The sequence below is a fragment of the Stegodyphus dumicola genome, chromosome 5, assembly GCF_044657685.1.
Source record: "Stegodyphus dumicola isolate Sdum_Otavi_A_Nest chromosome 5, ASM4465768v1".
Classification (NCBI taxonomy): Eukaryota; Metazoa; Arthropoda; class Arachnida; order Araneae; family Eresidae; genus Stegodyphus; species Stegodyphus dumicola.
Genome location: NC_140772.1, coordinates 19,846,848 through 19,868,527, shown reverse-complemented (window position 1 = coordinate 19,868,527; position 21,680 = coordinate 19,846,848). Strand labels below are relative to the sequence as shown.

The following is a 21,680-nucleotide window of genomic DNA, read 5'->3' as shown; positions in this document are numbered from 1 at the left end:
ATATTTCCTCTCCCCCCCCCTTCATAGAGAATAAGGCTTGGCGACAGAAACACCTTTTTACAAGAAGGTTTTAAAGTATTAGTGAAGCAAAGGAAATACGATTGTGAAAAAAAAATCATAGAATTTTGATCTAAATAATTTTTAACATAGCAAAATCTTGTAAATATTATTTTTTACAATAAATGCAAATTGAATATTATATTGAAAGTTTGCAAGTTCATTTTTCTGAGAAATCTTGTAGAGAGAGTCCCAATGTTTTTAAAAAATAACGGGAAAAGTTTACAGTTCTAAAAAAATCTTTGCTTGAATATCATAATCATAAGCAAAATATTTTGCAATGCTTAAGCTTGAAAGTTTTTCATAAAAATTATTGTTGTCAATATAAAACCAAAATTTTCTTTTATATATTTATGAAATTTGTATTAAAATTAATTTAATGCTTATAAAATAATCCACATTTTCTTTCTTGTAAGGCAATGTAAAATGGAATTTAGAACTCATTGAACATAGAAAAGTAACAAAATTTCGGTACAATAACGAAATAAACTTTGATAAAAATGGGCAAGTCCTCTGCAATGCAAATCAGTGTAACTACTTGCTGATGTCTGCAGAATGCTTAAATACAATAGTCCTAAGAACCTCCATTCCTTAAAAAAGGTAACTGGCTCTTAATATTGCATAAATATCAAAGTTTGCATTTATAACTTAACAGCCATTAAAAATTTTCATATTTGTTAATTGAAATAGATATGCAAAAATTAAAATTTTTAAGACATATAACTTGTATACACAAACTAGGTCTTTTAAATTTTAAAAATAATATTCTACATTGCCTTACAATAATATTGTTACGAAATGTACAGGCGTGGTAAGATAGCTTCCCCGCAAAGCAGGTTTAGGGTTGCCAGATTTGGCAAGAAATCGTCCATTTAGCAACGATTGGCAACAAAATTGGCATTATGCCATAGACGATGGAGAACCTTCTGGAATGAATTCTTACTGGTTTAGCCCAGAATTCTCGAACACAAGCCAAAAGGCTATATAAACCCTGCAGGTGCGCGGAGAGTTAGTTAGTGAGAGTCGTTGGAGTTGATGGTCAGTCAGTGAGTGCCGAGTTGGTCTTCAATTGTATCAAGAGAGTATCATGAGTTAGTGCATTGTCGAGTTTTATCTTATAGTGTGTTGAGCTCCGGGAGCTGTACTGTAGTGTATCATCAAGTGCATCGCGAGTTGTAGCGTGATGAGTACGTTGAGTTCCGAGAATGACTGAGCAGAGTCGGGAGCTGTACTTTGCCATGAAGCTGTCTTCACTGTTATAGACCTGATTGTCTGCAGACTGTGTCGCTGATTGTTACTGGTGTCTATAGTAGTTCTTCGACAGCTGTAGAAATGTGATTTTGAAGCTGTCCTGAGAATACTGGCCAGTAAAGTGTATTTTGATACTTGATTGAGTGCTGTTGTTATTATTCACTCCAAATCCACACGAACCCTCTACATACATAATGTAAAGAAAGAAGAAATGCAGCAATATTATGAACCATATAATTTTGTGAATAAAAATATGAAAATAAATAAATTTCATAATTATATTTGTTTAGGAAAGGCTTGCAATCTGCAGCTGTCTGTAATCGCAAGAAATTTTGAAGTATTATTGGTAGCTGGCTCTTTTGAACTGCACTATAACATTCCATATATATATATATAATTTAACTTCATTCTATTATATTTTAAAAAAATAAAAATAAAAGTGGCAAAAAAATAAAAGTGGGACCTTTCAAAGTTTATCCCTCCATAAATTTAAAAATTAGTAAACATAACTCCATACAATTTATGATAAATCATTCAGAGTCGTGAATTACTCACAGTTTTATACATTATTGCACTATTTTATATTAGAACATTTAATATTTCATGCAGTAATACTCAAAAATACTATTTGCTTATCATATTCTATACTAATTTTTCAAAATTATTTCATTCACATAAAAATTCTGATGAAAAAAAGATGAAATTTTCCAATTAACGCATTTTGTAAAGAAATGTGGAGAACTGGTAATAAGTGAAGATGATGTCAAAGAAGTTTTTCATTGTGATGTTCTCAATCATCAATCAATTAATGAATGGTGAAATCTGTAATATGGATGTAGATCCAGAAAATACCACAACCAATAGTGAAGAAAATAACAGAGAAGTTACTGAAAATGAGAAAATTTTGATTGGCAAGTTATTCGGAGTTCTCGAAACAGCAGTTACAGGACTTCACCTTCTGAGCTGCTGGGATGCTATTTTATTGCACTCTCTTCCTATCACAACGATCAGTATCAAAAGTGTAAATATTTTGAAAATAGGCATGATTAAAGTGCCAAGTAAATTGTGGCCAGAAATGTCAATTTAAATAAAAATTGAATTTAATCCACCTCCACTGCCAAGTTTCCTGTTCAATATGGATCTACAATGTTCTGTGAATTCTATATGCTTTGCCGTCAGTGTGTCTACATCTCAGTGTTGATACATCAGTACTTCTTAATTTGTTTTTATTACATATATATATATATATTATTCAACTCGTAATTTTTAATTTTAGGTGGGCCAGGTCAGGATGCTCATTTAGCACCAACATATGCATCTGTCAGTGCGTTATGTATTCTGAGAACTAATGAAGCATATGCTGTTATTGATAGGTAAGTTTAGATGAATTGCATAAACTTTTGAGCACATAAACAAAGCAAAGTAATGCTACTTTTTTACTTAGTATGTGTTAAATTTTAATGGAATCTCAGTCACTTGTAAGTGTTTGTTAATTGCTGGTGTGTCATAAAACAGATAGATATAGAAGGATTCTGCTAATCTGCAGCTGTCTGTAATCTGTGCATATTTTTAGATACAGTCAAAAGTCGTTAATTCGGAATGATCTATAATCCGGACATCAAAACTAAAAACTTTCTGCGCATGCGCCACGTTGACACATGCGCAGAGGCGTTCACGCGTGCGCGTAAAACCTTTTACGACTGCGCATATGAGTGTGCGCAAGTGCAGAATACGTTTTCGCGTGCGCATTTTATGTATAATGGACGTATAAGCTAAAATTATCTAATTATCTATTTCAGTTGATGTTGATGATTGCGTTGTTCTTTAATTTTTGAATTGCATCCGGCTTATTATTTTTTGCAGACTTTAAGAGCAATTTTATAAAAGTAAGCTTAAACTTTCGATTATATCAAATAGAATTTCCGATATATATTTGTTAATATGTAAAGGATCTAAAGCGAAAGTATGTTTTGAAATCCGAAATCTGTTTATCAATTTCACGCTGCTCGGCGGCGGGCGCCTAATGAATTGGAAGTTGATTTGTCAGCACTATCCTTATCTTCAGCGCAGATGTTTTTATTTTATTTGGCTTATAATTCCTTACCAAATGTAGTATTTCATCTCGATATGCTCCGTCTTTGATATGATTTAAAACAAGTTCCTCGTCATTATATTTCGCTTCCGATAGCGAAGAAAAGTGACAGAGGTTATTGAAAACAAAAAAATTTCGATTAACAAATTAGTCGGTGTTCTTGACACAGCAATTATAGGACTTGAACGGCGGAACTTTGTAATTGAACAAGAAATTATGTCTGTTTAATAGAATTAAACAGAAAGTATTATCACATGAAACGAAGCAAAACTTAAACAACTTACATTGAAAGAAATGTTTAATAAAGTAAACAAATAAATATTAAGCTTTTTCTTTTTGCAAATTTTGATACCCTTTAGATCATAATTGTTCTTTATTTCATAAATTACGGTTTCATATTTTTAATTTTAGAATTTCTGCATGCCATCTTACGAGATTTAAACTGATGATCTATAATCCGGAAAAATCGATAATCCGGAATCGCCGAAATCCCGACGAGTCCGAATTAACCACTTTTGACTGTATAAGCAAACAAAACTTCATTTCTCAGAAAATTCAGTGTGAGGGCAATTTTTATGCATATATACAGATAAAATTTTTAACAAAATTATGCTATATTAATATATTTTGATTGAAAAGCAAACATATTTTATTATATATTTAATTTATTCATTTATTAATATTTTTTGTTAATGTTATTATTATAGAGTGACTGCATCGCAAGAGCCTTTCATTTTGGGTATTGCATCTTAAAATTAAATTTGAATTTATATGCTAAATATGTATAAAGCATTTGTCTCCTAATGCACTTTCAAAGCTCCAGGGGCAATTTTTCTTGAAGTTTCCACAAGGCCAAGCAACATAATTAGGTATCTGACCTTTTTAAGATCTAGATTTAAAATGCATAGCTAAGCCTCATCATAATTGGTTTGTTTACTGTCTGTGCAGTTCAAATAAGAATTGATTCTAAAGAATAGCGTTTGTTGAGTTTTAGGGGGGTTCGCAAATGAGTGGCAAAAAGAAGGAAAAAAGTTGAAGGATATAGAACTCTTTTAATAAATTTAAAATTCAATTTTAGCATTTTCCATCCTAGCTAATAGTGCATAAGTATAGAATATAATTACAGAAGTAGAATGAGAATGCATTTTAGAGAAAAGCTATTGATATGATGTTTGGAAAACAGTATGTTTATTTATTTTTTGCTTTAATTTATGAGCATAAAAAGTATATGGATTTACAGTTTTGTTAAGTCAAATGTTTTGATGTGTTTTTTTAGTCAAATGTTTTGATTTGTTATTTTTAAAGAGTTCTTTTGTTCTTTACAGAAATACATTCTTTTCTGTCTGCTTCATTTTCTCCTTAAGCTCGCATTACTTTTGTTTTTGATTTGAATTTTATCATTGCACCTCCTTTATTAGCAAAGGGAATATATATAATATTTTTCATCTGTTTAGGGATGCTCATCCTGTGTGTGCCCGTGAGTTATTTAAGCAGTTTTTTTGCTTTGTGCTGTTGTTAATTACCATAAATTATCAATTTATTTCTGGGTAATTATTTGAAGAGATAGATTATCCATGGATTCTATAGCTTGCAACGATATAGAATCAGTAAAGTTTTTTGTGAGGTTTAAAAGAGTAAGGAAGAATTTCAATTTCTTTCTGCTCATCTGGAGTAATTATTTGAAGAGGTAGATCTCCATGGACTCAATAGCTTGCAGAAATATAGAATTAGTAAAGCTCTTTATGAGGCTTAAAAGAATAAGGAGGAATTTCAATTACTTTCTGCGCTGGATTAATTATTTGAAGAGACAGATATCCATGGACTCGACAGCTTGCAACAGTATAGAAACGGAAAAGCTTTTTGTGAGGTTTAAAAGAATAAGTTGGAATTATTAGAATTTGATGCTGATGGTGACTCTAGTACGCACATTGCAAAAAGAGAACTGTGGAAGAATCGAAATGTAAAAACTAATTGTGATTTTGTATGAATAATTTGAATAAAGTAAAAATGTTCTTGTAGCAGGACAACCCTTGCAGTAAAAAGCTTAATTCATAGATAGTTGGAATTTGAAGAGTCATGCATTTTCCCCTCTTAATGGCCAACTCTATAATGTTAAATTTATTATTCACTGCCCTTGAAAATATTTAGCTAATGGATACGAGGCAATACCTAAATTTGATACAATAGGGCGGAAAGGAATACCACTTTTATGAATTTTGGGAAGAGCATATAATCTGGCACAATTCGCAACAGATGGGATAAGCAAATGTTTTAAGTTGCTTGAAATGATTTGTGAAGATTTGATCACAGTTTTTATTTTTGAGAGGTCCGAAGGTGAAGAATCTTTAGGGATCGGATTATATGATCCTTCGTTTAAGAGTTTAGTGACGCCATCGATGTATGTGTTCTTATCCATGACGACTATCTGGCCACCTTTGTCGGCCTTTGAAATGATAATATTCGGTTTGGAATTAATTTCACGCATTGTAGCTCTTTCTCTCGCAGTTAGATTTGGTTTCAAAGGTTTATTATTGAATTTCACATTATGAGCGATAAGATGCCTTAATCATTTCTTTCTGTGAATCTGAAACTTTACTGAACTCGAAAGCTTTTTCGGTAGGAGCCAAAATCTTTGGAATCGAGGGTTTACAGGTTTGTGAGAAGTTAAAATTATATTTTAGAATTCTCTCTTGTTCTTCTGATAAACTAACATTAGAAATATTAACTATTGGCTTAATGTTTACAATGGGAAGATTTTTTTGAACTACTTGAACTGGAAGACTGTAAAAGAAGTTTTTTGAATTTAACTGCAAGGGTGTTTTTATGACGGTTAACTGCATTCTGCGTTCTAGACCAAGACTTTTGTTCAAGGGCAGTGAATTTTGGATATGAATTAGCGAGTTCCAGATGAAGCTTATAGAGTTCATGTTCAATTTTGGACAATTGTTGATGTGTATCCCTTATGATGGAACGAAGTAAGGCAAAAGGCAAGCTTGCAGTTTAACAGAATTCTTGAAACGCGACTGGAAGGTTTTTGACTAGATTTTATTTGGATGAAATTGGGGATCAATTTTTTACATTTACACTTAAGTAAAAAGTCAAGATGATTCAGGAATTTTTGCCGTTTCAGGCATAATTTAGTGAAACAATTAACGGATGAGGGCATGATAAACAATGCAGAATATCAAACTAAATTAACTAACCAATAATAAAGCACGCACAAAACAACAGAAAAATCCCACACTGAAACGAATAGAAAACAAAATGTTTGCAACCAAAATGCATGAAATCAGACAAGCAAAGCACAATATCCAAATATGCGAAACACAAACAGAACTTCAAAATTGCCAAAAAGATCAACAGATTCTGGTCACACATAACACATCCAACTTCAGTACTACGGTTTACTGTAAACCTTCATTGATTTGCCTTCCACCACACTTTAAATCATGTCATCCGACTAAACAAAAGTTAACTTCATTTTATTCCTATGTTTTCCATGTTAGGACATTATAAAAATTCTGTTGTCATTCCCTTCTTTCCATCAATTAGCTATAAAGTTGCACATATTTTGCACATTTATTCTCTCATCAATAAAATTCCGAGTTCCATATTCAAGGACCCCATTCCAGATATGAATTCCTGGGGTATTTATAGGATTCCTTGCCAGTGTGGTTTAATTTACATTGGCCAAACTAAGAGAGCCTTAAAATTTCACATCAAGGAACATGAGGCATATGTTAGAAAAAAGGAAACACAGAAGTCTTCTGTTGCCCAACATTGTTGGTCCGAAAATCACACTTTCAATTCTTCTGCTGCCAAAATTATTCAAAAAACATCTTCCATTTCTTCCATTGGAGAACTGGATTTTCTAGAGGCATTTCACATTAAAAAAAATCCTTCTGTTCTAGGTAATGATCCTAATTCCAATTCATCTTTTCCTTCGGCCTTTAAAGAAATTATGTTTTAGTTCTGATTTCATCAACGGATGGCCCCACTAGCTTATTTTCTGTCTAGCCTTTATTATCTTGTCTAATCATTGATTTGACAAATGTAATCATGTCTAATCATTGATTTGACTCGTTGATTAGAGCTTTTGCAGATGAGGATGGTGGTTCGGTAAAACCATATTACTAGTCCTGTGAAAATTTGAAAATATAACGCTGATTTTTGTTGTTTGACTTCTGAATTAGTATTTCTTTCAGTGTAAGTTGTTTAAGTTGCTTCGTTTTTTGTGCTAATACTTTCTCTTTAATTCTGTAGACAGACATAGTCTCTTGTTTAGTTACATTGTTGAAGTCCTGTAGCTGCTGTTTCGTTAATTCCGACTAACTTGTTAGTCAAAATTTTCTCGTTTTCAGTAACTTCTCTGTCACTTTCTTCACAATCGGTAGCGGTATTTCTGGATTTAGAACCATACTACAAATTCTGCCATTCATTAATTGATTGATGATTGAGAAGCATTGTTATCTTAATAAAAAACTTCTTTTATATCATCTTCACTTATTAACGCTTCTCCACATTTCTTTACTAAATCCGTTAAATGGAAAATTTCACCTTTGTTTTGCGATATCCGAAAACCTTTTAAAATTAGCGGCTATCATCATCAAATTTAGCTATCGTTCACTATATATATTTGGCTATGCATATTTGGCTATGCTTGGCTACTAACGACAAGTTGTTCCGTTAAATTTTATCTCTCTTCTATCACGCACTGAGACAATTAAGCCTGAATTGTATTAGTTTAGTTATTTATTATACTTATGTCTATTTCTTGCACATGCTTAAGGCTTATCAGAGTTCTGAATAAATAAATTCCCTTATATACTTAAGACTTTTAGGAGGCCGGCGCTAGATATCTTATCTCCTGATGCGGTCTCTGGGTCCCAAATTCTGAGCCTTGGCACAGCCATACAAGCCCTGATGCTGGTTCTGGATTTATGTGAAAAACAAATCAGTTATGATTACTTAAAATAGCCTTAAATATAATCTTTGGGTCCATGAGTATCATCAAAGAAATCTATTTTTAGCATATGGAAAGAAATTTGTGGTAAATTTTTCTTCGTCAACATTTTTTAGCGCATTTAACTTAAATCTGTAATTTTTGCCAAGCCTAATGTCAACACAAAAGGTTACCATACTCCTTTATTCAATTACGAACATAAAAAAAATTGTTTAGGCATCGCTACATGAGTCATTACTCAAGTTGTCATGTTTTGATAAACATGTGGTGATGAAAGGATAGTAAAATAAGTATAATGATTCGCCAGTTTGGTTTCAGATCAACGCTGTATCTATGTGGAATGTTTTGGTTTGAGATGGGTGATATGCAGATACACAGCAATGGAGCCAAATTATTGATTGTACAAATTTATGCTAAAAAGATTGTTTCTTCAATAACAAGGTATTTAATTTAGTGTTGAAGTAAAATTAAGAATCAGAACTCTCCAGATGTTTTATTATACGCGGAGAGGGGAATCAAATGCTCATGTGTAAAGCCTACCAGAAAAACGTTGTTGGTGATTTTTGAGGTTGGAATTATAGACCATTCGGGATAATGGACGTCCGGATTTTGGACTTTGTACTGTATATGATTTTCAAAAAATCTACATTTGCTTATTGATCTGTGGGTTGTCTCTGTCTGAAGCCAGTGCACATCTAGATCTTTGAAACTTACTGAGGTAGTAAGGGGAAACTTACCTTTTTCGGTGCACATTTCCAATAAATGACAAAATTTGTGAATTTAAAAACAAATGTATGTAAGAATTGCATTATATGTAAATTCTTTACATTATTTATAAAGTAAATCGTCAGGAAATATAAGCATTCATGTAATTTTTCTATAGCAGTGAAAACATATTGTTGTGATGTAATGTGAATGAATTTGATACACATCCTCATTTTTAAACACAATACAGTCAAAAGTCTTTAATTCGGACACCCATAATCCGGAATGATCTATAATCCGGACCTCAAAGCTAAAATCTATCTGTGCATGCGCCGCGTTGACGCATGCGCATAGACGTTTACGCGTGACCTTTACGACTGTGCATATGCGTCTGTGAAAGCGCAGAATATGTTTTTGCGTGCACGTTTAATGTATAACGGATGGTATAAGCTAAAATTATCTAATTATCTATTTCAGTTAATGTTGATGATTGCGTTGTTCCTTAATCTTCGAATTGGATCCGGCTTATTATTTTTTGCAGACTGTAAGAGCAATTTTATAAAAGTAAGCTTGAACTTTCGATTATGCCAAATAGAATTTCCGATGCTGGAGCTCCCAAAGGATTTAGAAAACGAAAGTATGTTTCGATGTCCATCAAACAAAAAGTGGAATTGCTACAAAAAAATGGATAAAGGCATATCCTTTGTTTATTTAACCTTTCCGAAATTTGTTTATCAATTTCACGCTGCTCTGGGCGGGGGGGGGGGGGACATTGTGGCGCACAATGAACTGGAAGTTGATCTGTCAGCACTATCGTTATCTTCAGGGCAGATGTTTTTATTTTATTCGGCTTATAATTCCTTACTAAATGTTGTATTTCATCTGGATGTACTCCGTCTTTGATATGATTTAAATCAAATTCCTCGTCATTATAAATATTACGAATACAAATCAAATAGTTTTCTACTTGCAATTTTCTAATTTCGGCTATGCGTAATGCTTTACGCACGTGCACGTTGAAAGAAATGTTTAATAAAGTAAACAAATAAATATTAAGCTTCTTTTTTTGTAAATTTTGATACCCTTTAGATCATAATTGCTCATTATTTTATAAATTACGGTTTCATATTTTTAATTTTATAATTTCTGCATGCCATCACCAGATTTAGACTGATGATCTATAATCCGGAATCACCGAAGTCCCGACGAGTCCGGATTAAAGACTTTTGACTGTATTAAATAATTGCACAATATAAGTATAAACAAGAAAATAACATATAAAACTTGTAAATACGAGAACAAAACAAAATTAATGAAAAATAGACAGCATTCCAGCTGCCTTGTGTTTAGTCCTGACTGTTCAACTGAATTAAAGGTTCTTCGGCATAGTTCTAAAAGCGAAAGTGTCAGGTTGAGGTTTATCTGTTCTGGTGCACCGGAACACATATGATAATAAAGACATTTGGATAAATGGATTTAAAAAACTCAGTAAAGTAGGGATAAAAAAAAAATCTGTGTTTTTCTAAACATCAAAAAACTTTTCTTTTGTGATACTGTTCAAAGCATGCTTTCTCTTTTTGGTACATGCATACACCCACATTGCACATTTCGCACATGTATCTTGTTCAATGATGTTTCTCTCTTGTGCTACAAAATGGACACTGCCTGGACTTTCATTTTACTGGTATATGGCCAGTGTTATTTACTCTCTTTTTGTCCGGCACATGAAATTTGTGATTTTTTTATGTTAATTGGGGCCTTGGTACTGATCTTTCGTTTCCCATTTGTACTTATTTTATTATTTTCTCCCAAAATATTTATAAATTATTTTTTATTGAAATAAAGCTTTTACTCGATTTCTATTTTTAATTATAGCAAGGTATATTTACATTATATATAAACCACACGAAATAATTTTTATAAAGTCACTATAATAGCATAGGAAGCTAACATGTTGAGGTCAGAGAAAAATCTCTGGAAAAGTAAGACCTTTTTACTGGGCAGGTGTATATATTGTTTAGAATAAAATAACTGATTTCAAAGCCCCTTGTCTATATCCCGGGTAAAAATAAACATTTCTATTTGAAAAGCAGCAAACACCAATGTGAACAGCAGTGGTTTCAAAGCACGACCACTGAGCCTATAGAGGATTGTGAGCATTGTGACACAATGCTCTAGTAGCTCGGTGGTCACGCCCTGAAACCACAAAGCAAATGCCATTAATATACATACAGGGGTTGGACAAAAATATGAAAACACCTTTAAAAAAACATGTTTCTTTGCTTAATATGGTGTAGGAAACCCGTTGGCATCCAAAACAGCTTGCAGTCTTCTCGGAATGGATAAATACAGTTGCTGTATGTTTGCCAAGGGAATATTATACCATTCTTCCTGCAAAACGGTGGCAAGTTCAGATAACGATGTTGACGGTGGATAACGAGACCGCACTTTCCGTTCCAATGTAGACCACAAAGGTTCGATAATATTCAGGTGTGGTGACTGTGGTGGCCAGGGGAGATGGGACAACTCATCCTCGTGCTCAGAAAACCAGTCCTGGACAATGTGAGCTGTGTGAACAGGGGTTTTGTCGTCTTGGAAGACGCCATCACCATCGGGGAACAAAGTTTGTACCATGGGATGAACTTTATTGGCCAAAATGTTCACATAAGTCTTGGCAGTCATGTGCCCTGACACAGTTATCATGGGGCTAGCAGAGAACCACGATATGGCTGCCCAAACCATAACAGAAACCCCTCCATGTTTCACTCTTGGCAACAAGCAGTCTGTATTACAGGCTTGAGATGGCGTTCTCCAGACATAAACTCGGCCAGAAGTGGGAAACAGTGTGAAAGAAGACTCGTCAGACCATATTATTCGCTTCCACTGCTCTATAGTCCAGGCTTTATGACTTAAACACCACCTTTTCCTGTTACGGGCATTAGCATCACTGATGAGTGGCTTCTCAATTGCAGCACGGCCAGCAATTCCCTGTTTATGAAGCTCCTTTCTAATTGTTTTGGTACTCACAGGGTTCGGTAACACAACATTCATTTCAACAGTAACTTCTGCAGCTGTGGTCTTCTTATTTTTCGTCACAATTGCCCTTAATGATCGTCTGTCACGATCACTCAGGACACACTTTCGTCCGCGCTGTGATTTAGCAGATGATGTTTTTCCGCTTTTCAAATATGCGGAATAAATCTTCGATACAGTACCTCTTGAAACACTAAACACCTCGGCTACCTTGCTTACGGAAGCACCTACCACACGTGCTCCAACAATTTGCCCACGTTCGAAGTCTGTTAACTCTGACATAATGCAATGACAAGCTCACATAACAGTACTCCGACAACATTTAGCACATTTACGAAGTTGTATAGGTGGCGTCAGTAGTCAAAAATGCCAGCGCCACCTACATATTTCATTAAAATCAATCTTTCTTTTCAAACATGCATTTCACAAGGTGTTTCCATATTTTTGTCCATCCACTGTAGATTTTTTTATATATGCAGTTTAATTATTGCCATTTTTTATTGTTTATGATAGAAATAATGATGTCTGATCAACATCTTATGAAATTTAAAATTGTTTATATTAATAAAAGGAAGTTATTTTGTCACATTGAAAATGAATTTTAAAAGGCATACGATTTGAAGTACTAAGACCTAAAAAATATATAATTCTGCAGTCATTTTGTGTTATGTAAAGGTAAAAGATCAGTAATAAATCGGTTTTCACTAAAAAATTTCAGAAAGAAAAGGAGAAAAAAATTCGAAACTTTATGGTTTCAGGGTGCGACCACCGCGCATCTAAGGGTTAAGTAGGTTTATTGGGGAACTGCAAAATTTTACTGCTCCTCAACAGTTGTACTACATATCTTGAAGCCAATGTTTTTACTGAAAAGAACCACAGCTTGTTTTTTTTTTTTTTTTTTTTTTTTTTTTTTTTTTTTTTTTTTTTTTTATCTTCTGATACAACCGCTGTACTATATCTTATGAATCAAGGTATTATTTAAGTTTGAAAAGCCAATATAAATTTGAATTTTTGTGCAAGTAATTAATACAAGTCCTACGCTTAACATAATTGAAGATTTTCAAAAACAGTTCAGCATCAAAGATGTATTGATCTCTTTTCTGAGGCAAGGAATTCTTTATCACAAGATTAGTACATGCAGAGGTACTTTTTATGGCCACTGCCACTCCTTGCTGAAACAAAGCGCATTGCAAACTTTTCTGTTTTTAATTCACGTAAGTACAAAAGCAGCAGAATTGCTTTTATTTGCCAAAAATGGAACTTCAGATTTGCCTGAACATTCAAGAGAAGAAAATATTTTACAGTCAATGACTTAAGATGTGAATCTTTTTGACTGATTATGAAGTTATTTCAAGTGTATTAAATCCATTTGAAAAAAATTCAGATGATAAGTCTAATGATGAGAAAATTAAAAGAAGGATTTGCCCTTAGGCCAAAAGTATCGAAACTTTCTAGGCAAACAAAATTTTGTTACACGTTAGGAAATAATGACAATGTATAGATTTTAGGAAAAAATAAATAACAAAAACTTTAGTGTTAAAGCAAGTAATTGTACTTTCTAATTAACAATTGGCAGCTAATTTTTCACCAAGCTGAGACATGAAAACAAGACATCAACGAGAAAGACAACAACCATCTTCAAAAGTGGCAGTACACTGAGAATTATGTAAAACAGGGGCCAGTTAGTAGAATTAAAAATGCAAGAAATATCCATAATTAAACTTTTTTCACTGTTCATTTATACAGAGATTTGTTTTAGCTTAAAAAAGTTACTAGAAAACTGCACATGTAAAACGTGGCGCTGTGCCACTGTCATTCTCTCCATGTATACAGCATTTTTTTTTTTTTTTTTTTTTTTAATCTTAGTTCCATTTATACCATCATAATTATGTTAGAATCATATGACACAGATTTTTCTCGAAATGACGCATGTAATTTCAAAAATAAGTTTTATAATAAATTAAAGTTAATTATTCTGAATGAAAATACTAATAAAATATGCACCACAACTGTACATTTTCCTTTGGAACAGAATGCTTATGTTATATGTGTACAGTTTGAACAAAATACAGTCTAAACATCTCATTCAAGTTTTTCTGCCCCTAGTTTGAAAACATCCATCACATCTTGTATATGCATTCTTTTCAAATTTCAGGGATTTGTTTGTAACATCCGCTCTTCTTCTGCATGCAGCAGCATGTAAACTTGTTAAAATCTTAATCTCTGGTCATTGTTCAATACAATGTTTGGTTAGCTTTAATGCTAAATATTACATAAACAGATGTTTGTTTCTACATTCTTGATGAATTAGCGGTTTGAAGCAATAAGACCCAAACATTTATTGTTACAACATTCAGTCCAAAAGAGAAAATTACCATTGGCAACCTTTTAGACAGTGGTATAATATATTGCATCATGGTTATGCATTGTTAAAAGCATGAGAATGTTTTCCCTTTTCTAGCAACATAAAAAATAAATTAGTGTTTTATCTTTTTTTTTTAATACAAACAGTGTAAAAACTTGTTCGTGGACACTTAACCGACACCAGTTAGCCGACAAGACATTTAACTGGCATGGACACTTAGCCAACAAGGACAGTTAGCTGACACAGACACTTAGCCTACATGGACACTTAGCCAACAAGACATTTTGCCGACACAGTTAACCAACAGGACATTAAGCTGACAATGAGTCTCACTCTTCCCAATTTTTTCAAATTTCTAATACTTTCACATTTCATTACTACTTTGCTAAACACATCACACTACATTCATTCCCATATAAAGTCATTTCGCTCCTCCCACTAATGAAATTTCTTTTCCTTGTCAGGAAGTAGAGTGATTTGCCCTACTCTTCAGTACACTGGAACTTTTTTTTTTTTTTTTTCTAAAATTCTATTTAACCCATGGAATGCTATTTACACGTTAGACATTGCATATTTATTAATCTGGGATATTGGCTCTGGCACGGAAATTCGTACCCCATGACCTGCGGCCACCTAACAGAAGTAAGTTTAGTTTATGTAATTATGGCAAAGCCAGAGAGCTATCTGCTTAAGGGGAGGGATACCTTCGTGGAGGACTTTCTAAAGAAAACTGGCTCATATACATGTTACGCATGGGGAAAACCACAAAAACACACATGCAGCCTCTCCGTTCGCAGGATTCGAAATTCGAACCAAACTGTGTTCAGTGACTTTACCGCTCGGCCACTGCTGGGCCTAACAGAAATAGAGTGACCAGTTTACTTAATATATAACCAGTCTCTTCCGATGAAAATGACTTTAGGCTAGAACTTTATAAATGCATTCAGGAAAATAGGCACCAAAAAGTTTCCCATTACCATGTAGCTAAGCCAAAAACAAGAAAGAGAAGGAATGAAAGAGAGGGAAAAAAATATAATTAATGAAAAATGAAATGAAAATTTATACATTTTCACAGATATTCAGATATTGAGAAAAGTTGCATTTTATAAGAAAAACATTAATATAACATATTATATTGAAAATTACACATCGCGACTTTCAAAAGAGAGTACGTAATATTATCTAGTTACATCGCTTATCTAGATTGCGCATTTTTTCTATTACATATTTCAAATCTGCATATATTTTAGAGTTAAAATATGCAAAAAGTTTTTGTAAAAAAGTTTTTTTTTTTTTTTTTTTCAATATAGAATTAGATCATAGAAAAAGGTTGTACTGAAATTGAAGAATAATGATATAAAAGGAAAATTCTGAAAATTAATATTGGTTAAATTATGATTTATTTTATAAAATACAAAGATAAAACATATATATACTAATGAAAATATTTACATAATGTAATATTTTGCATACAAATTTTGCGCCACTGTCCAACATTTTCAATAGAAACTGAATTTTCAGATTCATCATTATCTGCAGAGGAATCCGAGAAATTCTCATCAGTTTCGCTCTAAGTATCTTCAATATACTTGAAATCAGAGTCAAAACTACTATCAGTGTTGAAATATCGTCGGGAATATAGGTTATATCACTCTCGAAACGTTTCCTGCCAGACATCTTTGAATTCTGAAAAGCACGAGCAAAATGCTACATTACGTATTCTTGTATATTTGGCAGAAATGTGGGCAACTAACACCATCTGTTAGTACACATCTAAATAAACAATTAAACATCACAGAAAAGCTGAAAGGAAACTTTGAACTAGGAAAGAGTGGCAAAAATTCATCCCCGCGGGCTGCGCAAATTTTTCTACCTCTACATTGCCCGTGGAAATCGTGGGATGCACAGCGAGAGGATTAAATCTATCATCGATAGATGGCACCACATTACGGTGACTTTTCAGGATGTCTCACTTTGCTCCGCCCTGCATGGTTTGTGGTCCCTCCTTCTGCAGCTTTCTCCGATTTCTCTTTGGAGATTTTTCCCACATCCGGAACTTCATATTAGTAACGTTTTCGATATATGAAGAGTGAAAAATGTAGTTTTTGCAGAAATGTATTCAGTTATGAATAAAACAAAACCTTAAAGAATATTTTACTTCTAAATTGAACATTATGTACCAGTTTAGTGCTTTAAACATTAACCTAAGTAAGAGAGAGATGTGGTCAGTGCTTGAATACTAATTGCTTATGCATATTAGCCCGGTTGGGCTTTAATAAGCTATATTGATCTAATCCCCTAAGGACAATCAGAGTGTCAACTATCAGCTAGTTCCCAGCCGGGAAATCGAAGCAGGTACGCATGGTCAATAAAAATGTTACCGAATTTTTATCTCAAGAATGGTGGCATGAACAGCTCATTATAGAGGTCACAAATAATTTATACCTTTGGTTGTCTTAAAAATTTCACTTTTTTAAAATTCTTTTTAGTAACATAATAAAATATATTTGCTAAACTAACCCTCACCACCATATGTTTCCATAAAAAGTATAATTCAAGAATAACAATAATTTTTATTGCATTATTCAGATTTCTCATGACAGGAAAAGGAAATTTCCTTAGTAGGAAGAGCCAAACGATTTTGTAAGGGAAAGAATGTAACATGATGTGATGTGTAAAATAGTAATGAAACGTAAAGGTATTAAAAATCTGAAAGCATTTGGAAGAACGAGATTGGAAAAATAATATCATTAAGTAAGCAAGAAAAATTATTAATGATGTGAAAGTGTTCAAAAGAACCCAGTTGATTAAATGAAGAAGCTTTGCGGATAATTTTTGAAGATCCCATATTAAAATGTAATTAAGTGACCTCCGTACTTAGCTAAAAATATTCTTTTTTTCTTTGGAAATTTAATTCATATTCCCTGACAAGAAATTTCAGCACTATTTCAGTTTGGCCAATATACACCAAACAGCACAATACATATCAAACAATGCTAAATTAACACAATAATTAAAAGCACATATGAGATCTTTAAGAATGGAAAAATGAATTTTACTGATAGGTGAAAAAAATAACTTAAATATTGAACTTATGGATAAGTCGAGAAATTTTGTAATTGATAGTAAGTTTAAATAATTATTGGGTATGTGTTAGTTAAACGCCATTGTTGGCTTAGTAGCCTGTTGCCCAAATGTCTTTACAGTTAAGTGTCCCATAGCTAAATGTCCTGACAGCTAACTCTCTGTGTTGGCTAACTGTCTGTGTCGGCTAAAGTGGACTATTGCTGATTTTTAGCAATAATCTGGTTGTGTACCACAATATATTTCCCTAGTATCAATATGAAAATTTTTAGAAAGTTGGAGTTAAAGTCTTGATTCTGTACTTCTCTGGTCTGTTTAGCATATGTTGACAGAACCTACATCAGCCATGAAAGGGTTTGAATTTCTTGTCAGAACTGTCAAAGAAATCCTTAATTGCGGCTGTTTTATCAAAGCATTTTCTCTGTGTTTTGTCTACCAAATTATCTAAATGCATGCAACATAAAAAAAAAGTAATAACTGCTTGTAGAATATAATTTTGATACCTGTGTTGTCACTGGTCTGAAGATACTTTACATTGAGATGTGATGACTTTTGAAGGTCAAATAAGTATAAAAGTCCTACAAAAGCTTTTATCTTGATCACATCCACAGTTTTTGCATCTTTTGTGTTGATAACATGGAGCTATATCAGAAATACATGAATTTGTGCATTCTGCAATCCTATTTTTGATAATATTGTATTATCAGAAAGATCCCGCTCGAAATGGATGAGTAACTTTACTCACTTCTCTTACAGGCTTTGGAAGATGAGTTGTATTATTATGCGAATGGAAAATTACATTTTGTTTAATTTTTTTTTCACTCAATTTCTTCCATCTTTTCTAACAAAAGCATCTAGCTCAGAAACATTATTTTCACATATTTTATCATCTTTTTAGCCCAAAAGGGCTATGAGTCTTAAAACAGAAATTTGCATTGAATCACTATAAAAGTCTGAATCATTTTTCAATTTGTGGCCACCAAATATTATTACCCTATATTGTATTTTTAAAGAAATTAAATAATGAAAAATATAAAATAGAATGTATGAATGTTTCTCACATTGTGAAAAACAACGGTACCTAGAGCCATCAAATTGTGAATAAAATAGTCCTCCACCAGAACATAGGCACCTGGAAGCCCGAATGTTGAATTTTGACCATTTTATTGTGTATTTCATATTTTATAAAATGTTTAACAAATTTTTTACTAACAAATTCGATGGTCTGAAAGCGAGCAATGGCAACACTATATGAAAAAAACATTTTTACTTCCTTGTACAAAATAAAGGAAGTATTGTAATCACAAAAAATTCCAGGACTAGGACTGTTTTTCGCCAAATGAATTATCAAACTGATTTAAAATGTATTCAGAAGAGATTTTTTTCATATACGTACATATGTATCTTGCATAACTCAAACACAAGTAGTCTTACACTGTTCAAATTATGTCTATAGGTCTGCTATAACATATAGTTGTGCACCTCCCTTTTTGGTTGCAATTGTCCGCACCAAAAGTGTATAAATATATATACATAGATATATGTAAGATTAAAAAATATGAAAGAAAACTTCTAAATTTCATTGCTTATAACCTCTTTTATTTTTCATTTAATTTGGGGACTTCTTCTCTTTATCTTAAAAATAGCACTATAGGTCTAAACTGTGTCATTCAAATTAATCATGCTATCCTACATAATGCTTAATGCTCTTGACCAATCACCAAATTGTAAACCAAAACTTTTTTAACTTGAACTAAAACTTTTTGACATCCTCCCTTCTTCCTCTGAATTGCTGCGACACTTTCACGTACGCTTTCCTCCTGAAAAGACGCTTGTGCAAATATCTATGCACTGCTATCTTTTCCTGTCTAAGATGAAATCTTGCTTTTTAACCTGTGTATATAAGAATTATTGTATAAAAACGTATATTGCCTATAAAAAATTATTTTGATGTGCCTAAAAATAAAGATGGTGATTCGCCGAACTTAGTTTTGTTGACGTCTTCTTCCTGTCTTTCCACTCAACCATCACAACTATGCAGTAAAATGTGACATATTTCATACTAATTCTGTTACTTGGCTCAGTGAGCTCCATTTTTTATTCTTATATATGTTGGTAAATTGTGCATTTTTTGCTTTAAAAATGATTGAATTATGTTCTTATATTCCAGTTAAGGTTTTTATGCCTTTAGTTAATCTGCATGCTGTAGTTGTAGAATTATTAACAATTTAAAAATTTGTTTAAGTGTGACTAAGTCTTTTTTTTTTTTTTTTTTTTTTTTTTTTTTTTTTTTTTTTTTTACCATGGCAACCATATTTGTTTACATTTGAAACTTAGCAAAATAGTGAATGAAGTCTTTCTGCACTTTCAGTGTCTCTTTGCTGATTGGGACCAAAAGTAAACTTTTTGTTTTGTGCACTGAAAAAAACTGGTTTTTTGCCTGCTGGCCGAGTTGCTTTTTTTTTTTTGCATAGAAACTGTTTATTTTAATTGTAAAAATTATTTTTTAAATGTTTTAACTCTATCTGGTGTTTTATGTTTTTCTATATCTTTCAATTTTTAATGAAAAATAATTTGAGTTTTTATGTATTTTTGTCTTGCCTCGCAAAGTGAGAACTGAATTAAGTGAACAAGAAATACAGTCAAAAGTCGTTAATTCGGACACCCATAATCCGGACCTCAAAGCTAAAAACTTTCTACGCATGCGCCGTGTTGACACATGCGCATAGGCATTTACGCGTGCGCATAAGACCTTTACGACTGCGCATATGCGTGTGCACAAGCGCAGAATACATTTTCGCGTGCACGTTTAATGTATAACAGACGGTATAAGCTAAAATTATCTAATTATCTATTTCAGTTAATGTTGATGATTGCGTTGTTTCTTAATCTTCGAATTGGATGCAGCTTATTATTTTTTGCAGACTGTAAGAGCAATTTTATAAAAGTAAACTTGAACTTTCGATTATTTCAAATAGAATTTCCGATTCTGGAGCTCCCAAAGGATCGTACAAAACAAAAGTATGTTTCGATGTCCATCAAACAAAAAGTGGAATTGCTGCAAAAAATGGATAAAGACATGAAGAAAATAACAGAGAGGTTAGTGAAAACGAAAAAATTTCGATTGACAAGTTAGTCAGTATTCTCGGCACAACAATTAACGGGACTTGAACAGCGGAACTTTGTAACTGAACAAGAAATTATGTCTGTTTATAGAATTAAAGAGAAAGTATTATCACATAAAACGAAGCAACTTTAACAACTTACATTGAAAGAAATGTTTAATAAAGTAAACAAATAAATATTAAGTTTTTTTTTTTTTTTTTTTTTTTTAATTTTGACACCTTCTAGATTATAATTGTTCTTTATTTCATAAATTACGGTTTCATATTTTTAATTTTAGAATTTCTGCATGCCATCTTACGAGATTTAAACTAATGATCTATAATCCGGAATTGCCGAAGTCCCGGCGAGTCCGGATTAACGACTTTTGACTGTATATCTCTATGGAAATTCGAGAAAATAATTTAAATGAAATGCAGGGAAAAAGTATGTATAATTTAACATTAGGTGTAAGAAAGTCGTGTGGTGTACACATCAGATTTTTATATTGAGTGCGCAAAACTGTCTATCGGAAAATTCTAAAGATATGCTGTTTTTAAGTATTTTATTTTGCATTTCAAATTTTGTAAATCTTTAACAAATTTTTCATTCACAAACTGAATGATTTCAAAGCAAGAAATTGAAACACTGTATAGGGAAAAACATTTTTATCTTTAGCGTGTGAGATTGTGTATTAGAAATTGTAAAGATAGGCTGTTTTCAAATATTTTTAGCCCAAATGCTCTCAAAACGTGTATGTGTATGTAAATGAATTTAAAAAAAAAAGCCCCTTTGTGTGTAATATAAAATCCGAAAGCCTTTGGATTTTTTATTAGCTTGCCCCCTGTCTGTCTGTATTATATTTACTGTTGGTCTCATCTTCAGTTTCCAGAATGCAGTCTTCATTTCCTTCCACTGATTCTAATGAATTTCGCTGTTATTGCATCTGCAGTTCATACGGACTCATTTTCTATGCCTATGCAAAGATTTCTTTGCCAATGCACTTTAATCTTAAAAATGTAAGTTCA

General features: G+C 32.6%; 1 protein-coding gene across 2 annotated transcripts in view; it reads left to right on the top strand.

Moving 5' to 3' along the window:
- Nucleotides 1-21,680, top strand: part of Fntb (Farnesyl transferase beta subunit) — a 90,205-nt gene that overhangs the window by 43,080 nt on the left and 25,445 nt on the right. For both annotated transcript variants that reach the window (XM_035367493.2, XM_085816486.1), the window contains exon 6: nt 2,585-2,681. In XM_035367493.2, coding sequence (XP_035223384.1) covers nt 2,585-2,681 — 97 coding nt within the window. The remainder of the gene's footprint in view (nt 1-2,584; nt 2,682-21,680) is intronic.